This window comes from Neophocaena asiaeorientalis, unplaced genomic scaffold (genome assembly GCF_003031525.2).
Source record: "Neophocaena asiaeorientalis asiaeorientalis breed wild unplaced genomic scaffold, Neophocaena_asiaeorientalis_V1.1 scaffold225, whole genome shotgun sequence".
Classification (NCBI taxonomy): domain Eukaryota; kingdom Metazoa; phylum Chordata; class Mammalia; order Artiodactyla; family Phocoenidae; genus Neophocaena; species Neophocaena asiaeorientalis.
The window spans coordinates 3,241,565-3,263,214 of NW_020172364.1; the positions used below are offsets into that span (position 1 = coordinate 3,241,565).

General features: G+C 47.1%; 1 protein-coding gene across 2 annotated transcripts; it reads left to right on the plus strand.

Moving 5' to 3' along the window:
- Positions 1–427: 427 nt before the first annotated feature.
- ABCF3 (ATP binding cassette subfamily F member 3) lies at positions 428–8,966 on the plus strand. 2 transcript variants are annotated; one of them, XM_024768049.1, is made up of 21 exons: positions 428–584; positions 813–960; positions 1,101–1,180; positions 1,688–1,734; positions 1,901–1,998; positions 2,100–2,222; positions 2,388–2,654; positions 2,967–3,047; positions 3,136–3,195; positions 3,297–3,353; positions 3,466–3,488; positions 3,599–3,654; positions 3,774–3,974; positions 4,075–4,151; positions 6,699–6,743; positions 6,824–6,956; positions 7,580–7,668; positions 7,773–7,864; positions 8,052–8,184; positions 8,323–8,410; positions 8,500–8,966. In XM_024768049.1, the coding sequence occupies exons 1-21, from the start codon at positions 512–514 to the stop codon at positions 8,656–8,658; spliced, it is 2,130 nt and encodes a 709-aa protein (XP_024623817.1). In that variant the 5' UTR covers positions 428–511; the 3' UTR covers positions 8,659–8,966. The 2 variants fall into 2 exon arrangements, with proteins under 2 accessions (XP_024623817.1, XP_024623824.1); XM_024768056.1 differs by lacking the exons at positions 428–584; positions 813–960; positions 1,688–1,734; positions 1,901–1,998; positions 2,100–2,222 and having other exon boundaries at positions 1,162–1,180; positions 8,500–8,963.
- The last annotated feature ends 12,684 nt before the right edge of the window (positions 8,967–21,650 follow it).

The following is a 21,650-nucleotide window of genomic DNA, read 5'->3' on the forward strand; positions in this document are numbered from 1 at the left end:
CACAGAACGGTGCCAGGGGCTTCTAAAAGCTCAGGGACCAGCGTTGAGTCAGCAAAGTTCTCGGCGAGCTCCAAAATGGACCCGGACAGGTGCGCAGCGGCTGACGCGCCTCAAGTGAGCGTACAGAATCTAGCACGGCCGAAGTGCTTTATCAACCGCCCTCCTTGGGAGGATCCCAGATAAACCGCGAGGTTCTCTGCACCCCGCCCCCGCCGCCAGCAGGATCTCCACCTCCCAGAAGGCAGCGAGCACCGCACGTGTGGTTAATTTTTTAGTGGAAAGGGTTACGCAAGCGCAGAAAGTGTGGCTCAGCGTAGACTCTGAGCGGCGCTTGCGCACCGTTCCTCCAGCTCCGTTCACCCCGCCCACCGGGTTCTGCGCACTCTGCGCATTTCTTACGTTACCGTTTCGCATGCGCTTTGGAAGGAAGGGCGAGATTTCGGGGACGGGCAGGGGGCGGGCCTTGGCCGAGGTCTCACGGCGACTGCGCGGACTGGATCCCAACTGGAACATGGCGACTTGCGCTGAAATCCTACGGAGCGAGTTCCCCGAAATTGACGGACAGGTCTTCGACTACGTGACGGGTGAGCCGAACCGAATCAACGCGCTGGGGATGCCGAAGTGGTAGTCAGAGGGGGAGTACTAAGGGAGGGCAGTGCTGCGGACCGCTGCTAGGCCTCTCCTCTGCGTGACCTCTTGTCCCGAGGGCCAGTTGTTTCTGGAGCCCGGACTGGGGCCGCGGTACGGGGATTAAAACTGCTTGTATGTCCACCCTACCTGGTATTTTCCTCGTCTTGCCACGCCCGCCCTAGGCGTCTTGCACAGCGGCAGTGCGGACTTCGAGTCTGTGGATGACCTGGTGGAAGCTGTGGGGGAACTGTTGCAAGAGGTGTCCGGGGACAGCAAGGATGACGCGGGCATCAGGGCCGTGTGCCAGCGCATGTACAACACTCTGCGCCTGTACGTGCCAGGGCAGGGATATTCGTGGGGGAGATGGGAGGGCGGACGGTCAGGAGAGGAGACGTGAGGGAGGAAGGTCTGACGGCCGCAGAGCTTTCTCCTCCACTTCTAACTCTTTGCTTTCTATCCCTACCCTCAAGGACTGAGCCACAGACCCAGGGAAACAGCCAGGTGCTACTAGACGCCCCCATCCAGTTGTCAAAGATAACAGAGAGCTACGGTGAGAGTGAGGGAAGATTGAACTAGCTGCCCTGTGTCCTTTTCTTGGCCTCCACCCCCTAGCCACCTGCCCCCTGGAGCTCAGGACTCTTGTGGTACCTCTGTTCCACAGAACAAGGTTGTAGGAACTAGTTGATGTCTTTACAGAGGGCAGATGAGCCCATTAATAAAGGGATTAGGATTGGAGAGTTCTCTAAGCTCTTGGATGTGGTAGGAAGCATATGGGCCTTGCAGCTGGACAGTCTTGGGTTCACTCCCCAATTTTGCGACTTACTAACCAACTGCATGATCTTGTAAGAGTTGCCTGTCTGCTCCCAGTCTCTGTATCCTTAATCTGCGACTTGAGTTTTTGTTTTGTTTTTAAGTGTTGGGAGGATGATACCTATCTCCAGAATTTGTAAGGCTTTCCTTTAAATGTATGTGTCTGTGTTTAGTTTGTGTTAGTTACTCAAAATGTTAGTTTCCCTTCCCTTAGGGAGAAGGTGACAGCTTTTCTTATCGCTTACAGACTGTGGCACCAAACTTCCAGGCCTGCTAAAGAGGGAACAGTCCTCGGTGAGGAGGGGGAGGAGGAAGAAAAGGAGAGGGCTGTATCTATGGGGGGGAGTGGGAGTTGATTGTCTCTAAATATTGGAGTATCTTTCTGGGGGATTTCTGATTGTTTTTTCCTGAGTCTCCAAGCCTACACCCTAGGATGAAATGGTTGTGTTTGGACCCTTAGACAGTGAATGCAAAGAAGCTAGAGAAAGCTGAGGCTCGACTGAAGGCAAAGCAGGAGAAGCGCTCAGAGAAGGACACACTCAAGACCAGCAGCCCTCTGTGAGTTTAGTGAGAAGGGCTGAGAAGAGAGCAGAGCAGTCTCTATTGGGATGGAAGGGTGCTTGGGAGTGCTAAAAGCCATCCGTTTCTCCCTTTAAAAGAGTTTTGGAAGAGGCATCAGCCAGCCAGGCAGGCAGCAGAAAGGAGAGTCGGTTGGAATCATCTGGCAAGAACAAATCCTACGATGTGCGAATTGAGAACTTTGATGTGTCTTTTGGCGATAGGTGAGGGAGTGGCAGTGGGGGAGTGGGGGTGATATTTTTCTTTTTCCAGTTAAAGGAGAATTAGGAGAGGTGAAATGGGGCTAAAAATAGTTAGGTTTCTGTTGTTAAACTTGCTGTGCAACTACCTCTAGAGTACCCTTTGTCTCCTTTCTACCACCTCTGCAGGGTACTGCTGGCTGGAGCAGATGTGAACCTGGCATGGGGCCGCCGCTATGGGCTGGTGGGTCGGAATGGACTAGGGAAGACGACGCTGCTGAAGATGCTGGCCACCCGGAGCCTGCGGGTTCCAGCCCACATTTCCCTGCTGCACGTGGAGCAGGAGGTTGCTGGAGACGACACCCCTGCCCTGCAGAGTGTGCTGGAGAGTGATACTGTGCGAGAAGATCTCCTGCGTCGGGAGCGGGAGCTCAGCACCCAGATTGCTGCTGGCAGGTGAGGGCTCCTGGCGAGGGATTGACCAGCAGCAGCTGTGCTTCACAGAGAACCTGCCGTGCTGGCACAATCCACAATTCGTGTGCCCGTCCTAGTAGGCAGCAGATCTTAGAACTTGGCGCTGTGGGGCTGTAAATCCCTTGTTCCTGGCACAGTGCCCATTGCCCTCACCGCCATGAGCAAGTCCTTCCTGTGCTCTGTTCCTGTCCCGGCAACAAGGCAGCCAGTGGCCTGCTTTGCAACTGTCCTGGGGTGCAGGATACACTAGTAGACTGCGCCTACTCAGGCTGATTGCCATTCCCCCATTCCTAGGGCCGAGGGCTCAGAAGCTGCACAGCTGGCAGAAATCTATGCCAAGTTGGAGGAGATTGAGGCTGACAAAGCACCTGCCAGGTATTTAAAATTCCCTTCCTTTCTTCAGATTTCATCTTTCCCTTCTGTTACCTGTTCCAACCAGGTTCTTTAATTTCTTCACTCCTAGAGCATCAGTCATTCTTGCTGGGCTTGGCTTTACCCCCAAAATGCAGCAGCAGCCCACGCGGTGAGTGGCCCTTACCATTCTTGGCTCTGAACGCTGTTGGCTCTGCCTCTGCCTGTTCTCGTGAACACTCGCCCTTGTGATGCAGCTCTGTCTCTCTTTAGGGAGTTCTCAGGTGGCTGGAGGATGAGACTGGCCCTCGCCCGGGCTCTGTTTGCTAGGTGAGTCTCCTGGGCCTGTGTATGGATACTGTGGAGAATGGGCTTGGCTCTTGGGGGGTGGCAACAAGTCGCTGGCCTAAAACCTCAAGCCTTGTGTTCTTCTTTTCCACAGGCCAGATCTGCTGCTGTTAGATGGTGAGTTTGAAATGGGGCACCCTGACTTTGGGGTGCAAAAGCATGCCATCATCCAAGTTCCCAGTTCTCTAGCCCTTCTATCCCAAACGTGTCCTTCTCCACTTTTCCAGAACCCACAAACATGCTGGATGTAAGGGCCATCCTGTGGCTGGAGAATTACCTGCAGGTGAGTGCCTACAGGTGCCAGAGTAAGTCTAGGAAAGGTCTGCCTCCAAGACCATTGGGGTCTGGGAGCTGACTGCCTTCCCAAACTGGGCCTGCCATCCTGTGACCCCCCCCCACCAGACGTGGCCCTCCACAATCCTGGTCGTCTCCCACGACCGCAACTTCCTGAATGCCATAGCCACAGACATCATCCACCTGCACAGCCAGCGGCTGGATGGTTACCGGGGAGACTTTGAGACCTTCATCAAGAGCAAGCAGGAGCGGCTGCTCAGTCAGCAGCGTGAATATGAGGCCCAGCAGCAGTATCGCCAGCATATCCAGGTGTGGGAGCAGGCGGCGCTGGGGACCTGCCCCATCCCGTGGGTATTGGAGTTGTGGGGAGTGAGGGAGCGGAACAGTACCTGAACTCATCCACCTGCAGGTTTTCATTGACCGCTTTCGCTACAACGCCAACAGAGCCTCTCAAGTGCAGAGCAAACTCAAGATGCTGGAGAAGCTGTGAGTACGGTGTCTCTGACCAGGCTTTGACTCATGTCTCTTTATTTTCTTCCCTCATTTTGTAGGCCACCCCTTGCCCTCCCATTTTAGATCTCCCCTTTTCTACAAACCAACTTTAATTTCCTCCCCTGCAGGAAGGCAGGATATTCTGTTACTGCTCTTGGAGAGTTAATCTTGCCCCCAGGCCTAGGCAACTATCAGTCTACTTTCTGTCTGTATATATTTGCTAATTCTGGACATTTCGTATAAATGGAATTGTACACGTAATCTTTTGTGTCTGGCTTTTTTCGCTTAACATAATGTTTTCGAGGCTCACTGTGTCGGAGCATGGATTAGTGCTTCACTCCTCTTTATGACCAGATAATATTCTGTTGTATGGATAGTCCACATTTTGTTTGTTGACTCATCAGGTGGTAGACATTTGGATTATTTCCCCTTTTTGGTTCTTATGAATAATGCTGCTATGGACATTTGTGTACAAGTTTTTGTGTAGACATGTGTTTTCTGTTCTCTTGGGTACATACCTAGGAATGGAATTGCTGGGTTACATGGTAATTCTATGTTTAAATTTTTGAGGAACTGCCAAACTGTTTTTATTTTATTTTATTTATTTATTTATTTTTGGCTCTGTTGGGCCTTCGTTGCTGCATGTGGGCTTTCTCTAGTTGTGGCGAGTGGGGGCTACTCTTTGTTGCGGTGCGCAGGCTTCTTATTGCGGTGGCTTCTCGTTGCAGAGCATGGGCTCTAGGTGCACAGGCTGCAGTAGTTGTGGCACGTGGGCTCAGTAGTTGTGACTCGCGGGCTCTAGAGCGCAGGCTCAGTAGTTGGCGCATGGGCTTAGTTGCTCCACAGCATATGGGATCTTCCTGGACCAGGGCTCAAACCTGTGTCGCCTGCATTGGCAGGCAGATTCTTAACCACTGTGCCACCAGGGAAGCCCTCCAAACTGTTTTTAAAAGCAGCTGCACCATTTTACATTCCTACCAGCAATGTATGAGGGTTCCAATTTCTCTGCCTTCTCGCCAACACTTATTATCTGTCTTTCGAAGTTTAGCCATCCTAGTGGGTGTGAAGTGATATCTCATTGTGATCTTGATTTGTATTTCCTTAATGACTAATGGTGTTGAGCATTGGAGGGTTTTTTTGTTTGTTTTTAAATTTTATTTATTTAATTTATTTTTGGCTGTGTTGGGTCTTCGTTTCTGTGCGAGGGCTTTCCCTAGTTGGGGCAAGCAGGGGCCACTCTTCATCGCGGTGCACGGGCCTCTCACTATCGTGGCCTCTCTTGTTGCGGAGCACAGGCTCCAGACACGCAGACTCAGTAGTTGTGGCACATGGGCTCACTTGCTCTGCGGCATGTGGGATCCTCCCAGACCAGGGCTCGAACCCGTGTCCCCTGCGTTGGCAGGCAGATTCTCAACCACTGCACCACTAGGGAAGCCGCGGAGGTTTTTTTAATTGAGGTACAGTTGATATGCAGTATTATATAAGTTTCACTTGTACAGCATAGTGATTCACAATATTTAAAGGTTACATTTCATTTATAGTTATTGTAAAATATCGGCGGTATTCCCTGTGTTGTGTAATATATTCTTGTAACTTATTTATTTTATACATAGTAATTTGTATCTTTTAATCTTCTACCCCAATCTTGCCTCTCCACCCCTTTCCTCTCCCCACTGGTAACCACTAGTTTGTTCTCTGTATCTGTGAGTCTGTTTCTTTTTTGTTATATTCACTAGCTTTATTTTTTAGATTCCACCTATAAGTGATATCATACAGTATTTTTCTTTGTCTTATTTCACTTAGCATAATATTCTTCAAGTCCATCCATGTTGTTACAGATGGCAAAATTTTATTCTTTTTTTGTGGCTGAGTCGTTTTCCATTGTGTGTGTGTGTGTGTGTGTGTGTGTGTATTCATTCATCTGTGGATGTGCAGACACTTAGGTTGCTTATGTATCTTGGTAGTTGTAAACAATACTGCTGTGAACATTGGGGTGCATGTATCTTTTCGAATTAGTGTTTTCATTTTTTTCGGATACATACCCAGGAGAGCATTGGAGGTTTAATCTTGAAGCAATATTTCTGGATGTGCTGGTGGTAGGGGTTTTGTGACCTTGAAACATACGTCACAGTATATTAACAGGGAGGACAAAAGAACTACCAAAAAAAGAATCCTATTTTTCCGGCATGTATATTATGCATCTGTGGATGTGCAGACACTTAGGTTGCTTATGTATCTTGGTAGTTGTAAACAATACTGCTGTGAACATTGGGGTGCATGTATCTTTTCGAATTAGTGTTTTCATTTTTTTCGGATACATACCCAGGAGAGCATTGGAGGTTTAATCTTGAAGCAATATTTCTGGATGTGCTGGTGGTAGGGGTTTTGTGACCTTGAAACATACGTCACAGTATATTAACAGGGAGGACAAAAGAACTACCAAAAAAAGAATCCTATTTTTCCGGCATGTATATTACTTGTGTGATAAAAACAAATTTATTTTTTAAAGTTGTAAACCTAGTCTGTCTCCTCTCTCCTCAGACCGGAGCTGAAACCCGTGGACAAGGAGTTGGAGGTAGTGATGAAGTGAGTGCTGGGCCAGAGGGGCAGGTGGGGAAGCTCTTGTTTCTGGCTGCCCTCGTGCTCCTCACCCCCACTCCTTGCAGGTTCCCCGACGGGTTTGAGAAATTCTCACCACCAATTCTGCAGCTAGATGAGGTGGATTTCTACTACGACCCAAAGCATGTCATCTTCAGCTGTCTCTCCGTCTCTGCTGATCTTGAATCCCGCATCTGTGTGGTATGGTTGCTGTTGCGTGAGCTGGGACTGGACTCTCCCACCCCTGTATGTGGTGTGGATTGGCCACATGGGGGAGAAGGTCCCCAGGAGTAGGAGTCAGCGCCTGGGCTGAGGACTTTGCTATACTCGGCCCCTCCTCCCGGGGGAGGACTTTGCTATACTTGTACTGGCCCCTCCTCCAGCCTCACAGGGCCGCTCTGCAGCATAGATGGAGAGCCTGGCATGTGGTATTTTATAAATACTTAGAGCAGTACTTTGTCTTACTGGTCTCAGCTCTGAGTTTCCTCAAACTGTGGAATATAGAGGAGAGAGCATGGGCTTCAGGGTCAGACTTCGATTCCTAACTCTGCCATTTCCTAGCTTGGTTACTAAGCAGTCTCCTCATCCTTAAAATGGAGATAATGTCTAACTCACTTGGTTATTGGGAGAATTAATTCCCTTGCACTTAGTGGGTACTTAGGTATTGGTCCCTTTTACATCTTCCTTCATTTTTTTCTATAGTTCCTTAAGAATATTTTTTTAGTTGTTGGAGTCCCTGAGACTAGCTGAGACCCATTCTCATCTCCTCCACTTCTGTATCCCGCACAAGGATGCTCTTTACATTCTCTTGTTACTTCTTACAGGTTGGGGAGAATGGGGCTGGGAAGTCTACCATGTTGAAGCTCCTTATGGGGGATCTGGCACCTGTTCGGGGCATCAGACATGCTCACAGGTAGGGCCCACATCGCCGCTCTCCAAACCCTCCTGTGCTGTAGCTGCACTCTTTTATGGCCATTGCCCTCGATGCCCTCTCTCCACCTTTCCGTCTGCCTGCAGGAATCTGAAGATTGGCTATTTCAGCCAGCACCACGTGGAGCAGCTGGACCTGAATGTCAGTGCTGTGGAACTGCTGGCACGCAAGTTCCCCGGTGCGTCAGGGATTTGAGTTGGGGAAGGAGGGCCGGGCCTGACGCCTACAGCTAGGCCTACCTGGGGTTGCTGAGCAGCCCCCCGACGCTGGGTGTGAGGACATATGCATTGGGGGTGGAGCTGGGGGGAATGTGAAGGGAGGGAGTTGGGCCGAGAACCCACACGGTGGGGTGGGGCCTGTTCCAGGACGGCCTGAGGAGGAATACCGTCACCAGCTGGGCCGGTATGGCATCTCTGGAGAACTGGCCGTGCGCCCTGTTGCCAGCTTGTCTGGGGGCCAGAAGAGCCGGGTGGCCTTTGCTCAGATGACCATGCCCTGGTGAGGCGTCCTTTTCAAGAGCTTTGCTCTCCCCTTTCCCACTCTTTCCTAATGGAAAATGATTGTCTTGCCTTCGTATCAGAGTTCCTTTTCTCCCAGCCCCCGTAACTTCCCACCTTCCTGGGTTCTGCCTTCCAGCCCCAACTTCTACATTCTGGATGAACCCACAAACCACCTGGATATGGAGACCATTGAGGCTCTGGGCCGCGCTCTCAACAATTTCAGGGTGAGTGTACCTTCACACTGCCCACTCCTTCCCAGGCCTCAGCACCCCTTAGGGGCCCCCTGAGTGCTCCCTGGTCTCCTGTCTTTCAGGGTGGTGTGATTCTGGTGTCCCACGATGAACGCTTCATCCGGCTGGTGTGCCAAGAGCTGTGGGTGTGTGAAGGAGGCGGCGTCACCCGGGTCGAGGGGGGATTTGACCAGTACCGAGCTCTTCTCCAGGAACAGTTCCGCCGTGAGGGCTTCCTCTAGGGCCACCAAGCTGAGGACTGTGCCCAGGACATGGACTGGTCTCTCAGACCCCTGGGCCACCACGTAGGCAACCATCTCCGGCCATGGACTTACCCCGACTTTGGGGACAGCCTTATTCCTAAATCTCTCCTTTTGATTGGAGCGTCCTCTTGCACAACCCAGGGAGCCCCACCTAAGGGTCTTTAAGGACTGGTCTTCCAAGAGGAAGGGAATGGGGGTGCCCTCTGGGATTTTAGGTTCTCCCCCACTGCCCCAGCTGCGACTGGGCTCTGAGTGGCCACATGTAAATTAAATCTCCCTGCATCTTCCTCGCCTCGCCTCTGCTGCTCCCTGGCGCGGGGCTACACTGTTTGCCCACGGTTGAGGAGTGTAGGCTCTCTGATATGGCATTTTCCTGTGGCATTTGTGTCGGTCATGTGGAGGAGGCCATGGCAGTATCAGTGTTGCCCCTGGGCAGAGATGTCATTGAAGCCGCTGGGCGTCGGCCTTGCAGTGGACCAAGCTAGTGATGAAGGGAGGCATATTACATCACTGCGGTGCTGTTCCCTCTGGCCTGGGCTCAGCCTCAGCTGAAGGGGTCTGGGTTCTGCCGTCTCAGCCCCACTGCTTGAGAGAGTAAACTGATTCTGTAACCTGGCCTCAAGCATGGTTTGCCAACTGCTTTCTCCAGTGGTCTCTGGCCCAGGCTCACCCTTCTTCTCTGATCTGGACCTCTGATCTGAGAGCCTTCTCACAGGCCCCATCACTCTCTTCCAACCTCAGATTTGCAGATGGGCCAGTTGGGGCTAGCTGGTGTAGGGTCTGTGCCTGCCTGTTTGCCAGACTCTCAGCACTTTCACCCCTTACCAGCTTGTGGTCCCTGTCTGAGTTCTCCCAATTCTTTTAGAGTCCCTGGAAGTGCTGCTGAAGGTTCTGTGGCAGAATCTGCTTCTTTGGAGGTGGCTTTGTGTATGAAGAGCACTGGAGTTGAATCTATGATCAAATCCCAACTCTATTACTGGTAGTAGAAGGGGTCACCTATGTTAGCGGGGTAGCCACAGCAAGTTGGCCTTTTTGAACACCTTCTCCTTGGCACCTACAGAAGCACTCAAATGGATTCCTGTGACCAGTCTATGATTTGGAGGACCATCATATGAAAAAGTAGTGAATTTTTTCTGAATGACTCCAGAGGTAGGCAAGTTTGGGCTCAAAAGAAGGAAAAACTTTCTTAATAGTTCAGGCTGCCTTCTGATAGTTCCTGGCCTCTGGGACTGTTCAGCCCCACTGCTCTCTAGAGAAGGGCTCTTATGGCCTCTAAGCTGGCTCCCAATTTTATGATTGCATTATGTAAGAGCCTGTATATATGACAACACAGGCCTACTGCAGGCCTTAGAAAGTTGGGGTGAATGAATTGCAGCAGTTGAGAAAGACCCTACAGTAAGTGTGTAAGGTGAAGTTTGGGGGATTAGAGGTGGGGAGTTGGGAGAAGTTGGTTGTCCTGATGGGTAGAAAATGAAGGCAGTGTCAGCCATGTCCACTCCAGAAAACACAGGGCAGAGAGAAGGGAGGAATCTGGCACACAGTGGGTGAAGCTACCCTTTCCACACTATGGAGAGCCTGTCCAACCCCAGCCATTGGGAAGCTGTTTCTTCTACTGGAGGCTTAAAGCCAGTCAGGAGCTGGCCCGGTTAAAAGACCTGTCTGCAGGGTCTTCATTGAAATCCTGCTGTCCCTGCTTCTGCGGGCCTTACCACACTCACCAGCACCTTCTCAGGCAACCTGACTGGTCCCCTGTGGGAGGCAGAGTGCAGGGGTGCAGAAGGGTCATGGGTTCCTCCATACAAGTCTACAAGGCACTTGAAGGTGCCTGTCAGAGAACTGTTTATTTCAATGTGGAATTGCCATCTTGAGATTCGTCGGATGTAGACAACATTTAGGTAAGTTCTCACTGGTTTCCAGGCAAATTTTAGCCGAGTAGAGAAAGGGCTATTTACCCTCACTGGTCATGCCCCAGTCTAGTTCGTCATTTAGAACATAACATTCTACTAAGAGCCACTCCCCAGGCCTGGGCCTGGCTCACCCACAGATGCAAACCAAACAATGTCAACATCAGCGCACCACTGCTCGGCACCAGCCTGGGTGTGCAGCCTGGATGTCAGAGTCTGGGAAATCCCACAGGGTCCACCTGGAGTGATGGACTCCCCTCAACCCCGCCCCCCTCCAGGTGGGCTTCAGTGCACTTTGCGTGTCCCTCACTATAAGCTGCTTGCCATTATTGGGGTGGTAGTTCCCACTTTGCCTTGATATCCTTGAAGGCCAGACCATGGCTTGCTCATCTTTTCATCTTCTGTCCCTGTCGCAGGTTGGGTTTCCTGGGAAGCAGCTTGAAGAGGAGATTGGTATGTTTACTGGGAGGAGGTGCTCCAGATTGAGCAGAGGGAGAAGTTGGGTATTGACGCAAGCCCAGTGAAGGCCTCAATCAACCCCACATTCTGGAGCTGGCAGGGATCTTCTGAGTTGAGGCAGTGGGTCCGGCCTTATTCCACTGAGTTGAACAGTCTCTGGATGCTGGCTGCCACCAGAAGGAGCTGTGAGGACATTGGGAGAGGAAGTTTCCTTCAGCTGAGGCAGTTTCCCCTAAGTGGTGACAGCTGAGGACTTGCTGCCATCAGTCAGTGCTCAGCAGCTAGTGCGGCAAGTCCTTCATTCCCGAAAGCTCATCGCAGCAACCACTATAGCAACCACTACTGTGCCTAGCACATGAAGACGTGCTCAATCAGAATGCTTGAGAAGTGAATATTTGGGGGAAATTATTTGAGAAAAAGTAGGGAATGACATTGGAGAAGGAAAGCACAGAGGCCAGGAGACAAGCAGGCTATGACCGAAACCCAGCCCTAAGGATATGGGGTCAGAGCAGCGGAGGTGGAGGTGCAAAGCTTTGGGACATAAGAGACAGATTAAAGGGGCCAGGTTCTTTTGTTTTTTTGTTGTTTTTTCAAACGTCTCCTTGTTTTCTTTTATGACAATGTTAAGGAAATAATGACAGTTAATAGTTATTGCGCTCTTGTTACGTAGTAGGCACCGTAGTAAGTGCTTTACCTGCACTAAGTCAACCTTCACAACCCTATGAACTGGCACAGTTGTTATCCCCATTTTATAGATGAGGAAATGGAGTTGACATAGTGGGAGGGGTTCAGGACAGTCTGGCTCTAGAGCACAGCTCTGAGTAGCCACACTGCCCTATCACTCAGTTCCTAGCACCATGTGCTAAATAGTGAGAGTTTGTTAATTCAGTCACTTAAAACTCATCATTAATTGCATGGGGTGGGGGATGGGAGGTGGGGGACTTGAAGAAGTTTCTCTCGGGAGAACAAGCTGATGAGTAGGTCCTGGCACAGTGGCTGACACACGCTAGGTGCTCCGTGAATAGTTCATTAAATGATTCGATACCTGTGGTATAGTGGAAAAGTCATGCACTGGGATTAGCCAGCTCTACCACTGATGGCATCTTAGGCAAATCAATCTCTCCTGAATAAATTACCATCCATAAAATGGGCATAACGCAGTTTGTGTTGCCCGCTTCTTGGGTAGGAGGAAGGATTAAATAAGACAAGGTCCTGTGTAAACCGAATAAAATTTTTTGTACACTGTAAAGTGCTGTGGATCCAAAGGGTGTCATTTCATGGGAGGAATGATAGGAGAGCAGCCTGGAGTCTCCTGTGGAGACACGCAGACTCGCACAAACACACACAAGCACTCCAGGCCACCATCAAGATGATGGCCCCAGGAGGGCCACCCCATAGCCCTCATCTGCTAACCCAAGCATCAGAATGCAGGAATGCAGCGTGAGACTCTGCCTGGCACCCGCTGAGTTAGAAATCACTGCAATTAAAGCCCATTCTAATAACATGTATAGGCCATGCCCTGTTGGTAATTCTAGGTTTCTCTTTATGTTAAATAACTGCATGGTTTGGAAGGGATTTCTGCTGTACTGTATATAGAGAGACCTTTGAAATCCTAAATTAGAATAAATATTTATCAACCCATGCTATAGCATTTTTTTTTTGCTATAGCATTTTTAACATTGAGAAATGCTTCCACAAATGTTCTCTTTCAGTCTTGTCTCCTCAATAATCTCGTGTTACGTGGCCCCTGCTGAGTTATCCTCATTTTATAGAACAGAAGCTTGAAGCAGAAAGATGTTAAGTGTCTTCTGTAAAACTTTTAGAGGAAAACATAGGAAGAACACTCCGACAAATCACAGCAAGATCTTTTTTGACCCACCTCCTAGAGTAATGGAAATAAAAACAAAAATAAATGGCACCTAATGAAACTTAAAAGCTTTTGCACGGCAAAGGAAACTATAAACAAGACGAAAAGACAACCCACAGAATGGGAGAAAATATTTGCAAATGAATCAACAGACAAGGGATTAACCTCCAAATTATATAAACAGCTCAGGCAGCTCAATATTAAAAAAACAAACAACCCAATCAAAACATGGGCAGAAGACCTAAATAGACATTTCTCCAAAGAAGACATACAGATGGCCAAGAGACACATGAAAACCTCAATATCAGTAATTATTAGAGAAATGCAAATCAAAACTACAACGAAAAAAAAAAAAAAACTACAACGAGGTATCACCTCACACTGGTTAGAATGGGCATTGTCAGAAAATCTACGAACAACAAATGCTGGAGAGGGTGTGGAGAAAAGGGAACCCTCTTGCACTGTTGGTGGGAATGTAAATTGATACAACCACTATGGAGAACAGTATGGAGGTTCCTTAAAAAACTAAAACTAGAATTACCATATGATCCAGCAATCCCACTACTGGGCATATACCCAGAGAAAACCATAATTCAAAAAGACACATGCACCCCAATGTTCATTGCAGCACTATTTAGAATAACCAGGTCATGAAAGCAACCTAAATGCCCATCAACAGACGAATAGATAAAGAAGATGTGGTACATATATACAATGGAATATTAACCATAAAAAGGAACAAAATTGGGTCATATGTAGAGACGTGGACGGACCTAGAGACTGTTGTACGGAGTGAAGCAAGTCAGAAGGAGAAAAATATCGTATATTAACACATACCTAGAAAACTGGTACAGATGAACTGGTTTGCAAGGCCAAAATAGAGACACAGGACTTCCCTGGTGGTGCAGTGGTTAAGAGTCCGCCTGCCGATGCAGGGGACACAGGTTGCTGCCGATGCGGAGCAACATAAGCCCGTGCACCACATCTACTGAGCCCACGTGCCACAAGTACTGAAGCCCACATGCCTAGAGCCCATGCTCCGCAACAAGAGAAGCCACCGCAGTGAGAAGACTGTGCACTGCAACGAAGAGTAGCGCCCCGCTCCTCACAGCTAGAGAAAGCCCGCGTGCAGCAACAGAGACCCGATGCTGCCAAAAATAAATAAATAAATATTAAAAAAAAAAAAAAGTAGAGACACGGATGTAGAGAACAAACGTATGGACATCAAGGGGGAAGGGGTGGTGGTGGTGGGATGAATTGGGAGATTCGGATTGACATATATACACTAATATGTATAAAATAGATAACTAATAAGAACCTGCTGTATAGGGCTTCCCTGGTGGCACAGTGGTTAAGAATCCGCCTGTCAATGCAGGGGATGTGGGTTTGAGCCCTGGCCCGGGAAGATCCCACATGCCGCAGAGCAACTAAGCCTGTGTGCCACAACGACTGAGCCTGAGCTCTAGAGCCCACAAGCCACAACTACTGAGCCCGTGTACCACAAGTACAGAAGCATGCGCACCTAGAGCCCATGCTCTGCAACGAGAAGCTGCAACAATGAGAAGCCCGCGCACTGCAACAAAGAGTGGCCCCCGCTCTCTGCAACTAGAGAAAGCCCACGCACAGCAACGAAAACCCAACACAGCCAAAAATAAATAAATAGATTTATGGTAAAAAAATAACCTGCTGTATAAAAAATAAATTAAAAAAAGAATGGAATTTTTAAAAAAGATGTTAAGTGTCTTGCTTAGGTTCAGATACCTCTGTGCATGCAGAGATGGGGCAATAACCAAAGTATCTGCGTCCCCAGCCTTCTCACATCTTTCTGGATCGGCTATTCTGAACTTTGTTCCACAGCTATTCATACAATGGGTGACATTCTCATATCACACATGCCAGTGAGTATGCCCAGGGTCATGTGCCCTTCTATCCTTGTAGGGAACTATTTTGAACCCAGAAAGAAATGTAGAAGTCATTCAAGAGTTTGTAAATTGTAGTTTGCTGGTGTATGTGTGTTTCAGGGTCGGGAGGGGACATTTAACAACCATCAGGTTGATGAGTGTATATTATTTAGCCAAAGAAGAACACAAGTGATGTGAAGAGCACATGAAATGTGATCCAAATCAAGAATGCCAGAATCGTGCAATGGACGGACCAAGAATTGGTCAGTGGGTCCCCAGACCTGCTTGAGAGGAAGCAGACTCTATTTTGTGGCTTGTCCCTTTAGCAGGTCTTGCCTTTCAGAGGCACTGGATGCCTTCGTCCATCAGAGCTTGACACCACAGGCCCCTGAGCTTCATCCACTAACTCCCCCACTCCATTCCACCCTCATCTGATTTCTTTGGCTTGTGACTTGGTTTGTGTGACCTTTCTCATCTAGAGTGGATGTACTAACCAGTAAAAGTGGATTTTTAGGCCCCCTGTTGGCTGTGTTTCTAATGATAATAAACTGACATCTGGTTTATACATCAGTCTCTTCTAAGTTTCAATAGTGGGAGACAAAAACACTTGGCTTGATCCAGCAATGATAATAATTTACTGGGCACTATGTTCCAAGCATTCTTCTAATCATTTTATATGAGTTAACTTGTTTCATCCTCACAACAAAATAATGTGGTATGGATTATATACAATGGAATATTACTCAGCCATAAAAAGGAATGAAATTGGATCATTTGTAGAGGTGTGTGTGGATCTAGAGACTGTCATACAGAGTGAAGTAAGTCAGAAAGAGAAAAACGAATATCGTATGTTAACGCATATATGTGGAACCCAGAAAAACGGTACAGATGAACCGGTTTGCAGGGCAGAAATAGAGACACAGATGTAGAGAACAAATGTATGGACACCAAGGGGGGAAAGCGGCGGGAGTGGTGGTGGTAGGATGAATTCGGAGATTGGGATTGACATATATACACTAATATGTATAGAATGGATAACTAATAAGAACCTGCTGTATAAAAAAATAAATAAAATTCAAAAAAAAAAAAGCAGATGGACTGTACCAACCATGATGACCACACATTCATCTAACATCCCTTGTGTGGGGGGCAGGTAGGGATATACTGGAAGATTGAGATTGACCTATACACACTACTATATATAATACAAATAACTAATAAGGACCTACTGTATAGCACAGGGAACTCTACTCAATACTCTGTAATGGCCTATGTGGGAAAAGAATCTAAAAAAGAGTGGATATATGTGTATGTATAACTGAATCACTTTGCTGTACACCTCAAACTAACACAGCATTGTAAATCAAATATACTCCAATATATATTTTTTTAAATCGGCACTTTATGAGTAAATGGAAACTCAGAAATGTTTTAAAAAACTAAACTAAACTGATCTTGCCTAGGTCTACCCAGCTCATGAGTCTCTGCGCTGGGGTTTGCCCTGAGGTCAGGATGGGCCCAAAGCTTCAGCTTGCCCAGCCTAGCACAGCAAGACACCCGACCAAGCTGACGTTTGGGATCTAAGCTGATGAGGAGCACCTCTGTGCTGGGGTGACCTCAGTGGGTACTGGGGCCCAGGGGGTCCGTGTCTGAGCAGCCTACCAGCCCACCTGGAGCATACCATTGTGTTTTGAAAGATTTTATCTACGAAACAAACCTAATTTATTAAATAATTATTTTCCCATTAAAATATAATCAAAGACATAATACGGGGGCTTCCCTGGTGGCGCAATGGTTAAGAATCGCCCGCCAATGCAGGGGACACGGGTTCGAGCCCTGGTCCGGGAAGATCCCACATGCCGCGGAGCAACTAAGCCCATGTGCCACAACTACTGAGCCTGCGCTCTAGAGCCCGTGTGCCACAAATAGTGAGCCCGAGTGCCACAACTAGTGAGCCCGAGTGCCACAACTACTGAAGCCTGCGTGCCTGGAGCCCGTGCTCCACAACAAGAGAAGCCACCGCAATGAGAAGCCTGCGCACCACAATGAAGAGTAGCTCCTGCTTGCCGCAACTAGAGAAAGCCCGCGAGCAGCAACAAACACCCAACACAGCCTAAATAAATAAATTATTTTTTTTTAAAAAAGATGTAATATGGTACTAATCACAGTTTCTGATCAGCCTTAAATAATCACACTTGCCAACCCAAGTTATTTCATTCCAGCCCCAAGAAAAAAACACTCTGTTTCATTTAGCTTGGACACCCTTCAGTGACAAATCAAGGTAGACAGTGTCAGGAAAGTAAACAGAAATTAGTGCAATTCCTGATAAAGGAAGAAGGGAAGCAGCATAGTTTGTCTCAACGTTAACTTCCTTCCTTCCTTCTTCCCTCCCTCCCTTCCTCCCTCCTTTCTTTCTCTTTCTCTCTCTCTCTTTCTCTTTCTCCCTCCCTTCCTTCCTTTGTTCCTTCCTTCCTCCCTTTCTCCCTCCCTCTCTCCTTCTCTCCCTCCCTCCCTCCTTTCTTTCTTTCTCTCTCTCTCTCTCTTTCTTTCTTTCTTAAAACCCTTTCCTTCTGAAATCATCTCCCCTTTCTCCTTCTGGGTTCCCACAGCACTTTGCTTCCAACCCCTTGGAATGCTGGCCTCATTCCACCTTGCATCTGTTGTATCCAAGTTGCAGGAAAGGGGATTTATCTTGGAATCCTTCAAGGCGCCAGCAATGAGCCAGGTAAACAATAGTGAAACTCAAAGTTTTGTGAAAAGGAATATTCTTTTCTCCATAACTACACTCCATTGGCCTATGGGCCTGTATCCCAGTAAGTCCACAGGAATATTTGTACAATTTGATGACATGTGTTGGTCTTTTGGTTGGAACAGCTGGTGCAGCTCCTTTGGGAGAAAGAATATGGTGGAGCACTTGTTTGGACATCCCTGTCACCAGGTTGCTGGTGAAGATATTAATTGTACATTTCTTCTGCTACTGTAAAGCTTTGATCTCAAATTTTTAAAATGATGATATATATTCTCTTTATATTGCATATGTATTTTAAACTATTTATTATGGAAATTTGCAAACGTACAAGAGTAGAGAAACACAATAATGAACCCCTATGAATGCATTACCCAGCTTCAGCAATTATCCTTCATGTCATGTTGGCTTACCTTATTTGCTCTACATCTCCATATTCTGCCTGCACTGTGAATCCTGCTTCCTCACTCTGAACTCCCCACCCCCCATCCCTACCCCAGGATAATACTTATAAGTGTTACATACTAACATAATGGAATTATATGGAATATAATGTTTGATCGCTTTTTGTGATCATTTTAACATTTATGACAGGATAAGGTTCGGCTTTTGGTTTCCCTTCACTTTGTTTGCAGTTTATAAAAGGTTTTCTTATAGAATTAGTAGTGTAAAATGTCAAGTTACTCATACAGTCATTTTTCAGTAATCATTATTATACTACATAAATCAACACAACATAGAGATGCAATTTTCTTACAAGAAGTAAAAATCTTCTCTCATTTTAAAAGAGACTGTACTTTTTAGATCAGTTTTAGGTTCACAGCAAAACTGAGGGGAAGGTACACAGATTTCCCACATTCCCCTGCCCCCCACTTGCATAGCCTCCCCTATTGTCAGTATCCCCCGCTAGAGTGGGAGCTTACAACTGATGAACATATACTGATACATCATTATCACCCAAAGTCCACAGTTTACATTAGGTGTTGTACATTCTGTACAATGTATAATGACATGTATTCATCAGTATAGTATCATACAGAGTAGTTTCATCGCCCTAAGAGGGCTCTTAAACTTCTAAAACTTAAAAAAGTCTTCTTCTTTCCTTCCCTTCCCTCCCTGAACAATTCAGTCCTGAAGCCATTAGATGGGGTAGAGCAAGGTACTTGTCCACAATAAGGTGGAATCCCCCTCAGAGACCCAGAGCAGGATGTCAGGACCTGATCAGGGTGAGGAGGGCATCTGTGTAGGAAGGTTGCCCAGCGTGAGGTGTCAGAGCCCAAGTGAAGTGAGGACATCCATGCATGGGAATGGCCTGCTGCAGGTACCAGAGACCCAACAGAGTGACGATGGTGTACCTGCAACAATGGGGATGGGAGTGCAGCCTGGTGTGGAGACTCAGAGCCCAAGCAGGGGGAGGGGGGCATTCCTGAGGAAGGGATGACCAGGACAGGGTGTCGGGCAAGGTTGGGGTGAGGAGGGCACTCACTGACGTGGAAGGGGGCAGCAACCCAACACAGTGTGTTGGAGACAAAGTAGAGTGAGAAGGGTATCTGAATGTGTAAGAGGGCAGTGGCAATGGGGGACTGATCATGTGAATAAATATATTCGGGTAAATGGGAGCCAGGTTTCTTTCTCACAGCTGGAGAAGGAAATTACAAATATAGGAAGGGAGGGACTTCCCTGGTGGTCCAGTGGTAAAGAATCCACCTTACAATGCAGGGGACGCGGGTTCGATCCCTAGTCAGGGAAGTAAGATCCCACATGCCACAGGGCAACTAAGCCCACGTGCCACAACTACTGAGCTCGAGCACCTCATAGAGCCCCTGTGTTGCAAAGTACAGAGCGTACGCACTCTGGAGCTCGCACGCCACAACTAGAGAAGAGAAAACCCATACACCACAACTAGTGAGAAGCCCACATGCCACAACCAAGAGCCCGTGCGATGAAAGATCCCACATGCCTCAGTAAGATTCTGCATGCAGCAACTAAGAGCCGAAGCAGCCTAAATAAATAAATAAATCCTTTAAAAAAATATAGGAAGGGAGAAAACAAATGAACATTGAGATGCTGGATTAAAACTGGAGATATTAGTGTGAACTCATGGTTTTCAAAACAAAGAGATGGACAACAGAAATAAGTACAGAATTAAGTGTGTGTGTAGCTCTGTCCCAGCTCTGGCTATTTATTTTTATGATTATTTATTTATATATTTTTATTTATTTTGGGCTGCATGGGGTCTTAGTTACGGCACGTGGGATCTTCACTGAGGCACGCAGGATCTTTCATTGCAACGTGCAGGCTTCTGTCTAGCTGTGGCACGCTGGCTTCAGGGCGCATGGGCACTATAGTTGTGGCACGTGGGTTCCAGAGTGCGTGGACTCTGTGGTTTGCAGCACGTGGGCTCTAGTTGAGACGTGCGAGCTCAGTAGCTGTGGTGCGTGGGCTTGGTTGTCCTGTGGCATGTCGGATCTTAGTTCCCTGACCAGGGATCGAATCTGTGTCCCCTGCATTGCAAGGCGGATTCTTTACCACTGGATCACCAGAGAAGTCCCTATTTTTTTAAAACTAAGAATAGTTTGTCTTTATTTTTTATTTTCTTTCTTTCTTTATTTTTTGGCCATGCCACGCAGCATGCTGGATCTTAGTTCCCTGACCAGGGATTGAGCCCATGTCCCCTGCATTGGGAGCACGGAGTCTTAACCACTGGACAGCCAGGGAAGTCCCTCTGGCTACTGATAGGGCCTTAGGGAAGTGACACTTCTACCCCAATGGCAATAAGCACACCCAGGGCCCAAATCCTAGCATCTAAATATCATTCTTCACTATAAGGTACAAGGGCTCCCTAGTGAAATAGCTGATTCTAGGACTGCAGGAGAAAAGATGCAAGATGAGCCTGGAAATCTTGTACTTGAAAGCAAAGAAGTACTGAAAGAATGATTGGGACATGAGGAAAAGACACAAAAGTCAGCTTGAAGTGCTCCCACTGGATGAATTAGGGAGAGTTTGAGCTCAATATAAATAATGATAGGTAAAGACTGTAACCCCTGAATAAAATAGAAAACCATGAATCCATACTGGTATACATGAATAAATTAAAAGTTGGATGAGGAATGAGATACATATTTTCAAAATGTTTCCACTCAAAACATTTATTCATTATAAAGGGAAAAGCAGTGATTTTACAGTAGAGAAGCCTAAGAGACACCACTTTTAATCAAGTAATCACAGGAAACATCATCAGTAATATAAAATCAAAATCTTGTGCCACCCAATAGGATGCAATCAGAAGAACACAGCGTCAGAAATCTGTTGCATTTTTATACACTAACAACAAAATATCAGAAAGAGAAATTAAGGAAACAATCCCATTTACGATCACATCAAAAAGAATAAAATATCTAGGAATAAACCTACCTAAGGAGGCAAAAAACCTGTACTCTGAAAACTACAAGATGCTGATGAAAGAAATTGAGGAGGACACAAACAGATGGAAAGATACATTGTGTCCTTGGATTGGAAGAATCAATATTGTTAAAATTACCATACTACCCAAGGCAATCCACAGATTAAATGCGATCCCTACCAAACTACCAAAGGCATTTTTCACAGAACTAGAACAAAAAAATTTTTTTAATTTGTATGGAAACACAAAAGACCCCAAACAGCAAAAACAATTTTGAGAAAGAAGAACAGAGCTGGAGGAATCATGCTCCCTGATTTCAGACTATACTACAAAGCTACAGTAATCAAAATAGTATGATACTGGCACAAAAAAACCAGACATGAGATCAATGGAACAGGATAGAAAACCCAGATATAAACCCACCGACCTAATGATCAATTAATCTACAACAAAGGAGGCAAGAATATACAATAGGGAAAAGACAGTCTCTTCAATAAGTGGTGCTGGGAAAACTGGACATCTACCTGCAAAAGAATGAAATTAGAACATTCCCTAACAACATATACAAAAATAAACTCAAAATGGATTAAAGATTTAAATGTAAGACCAAATACTATAAAATTCCTAGAGGGAATTCCTAACACAGAACACTCTTTGACATAAATCACAGCAATATATTTTTGGTTCTGTC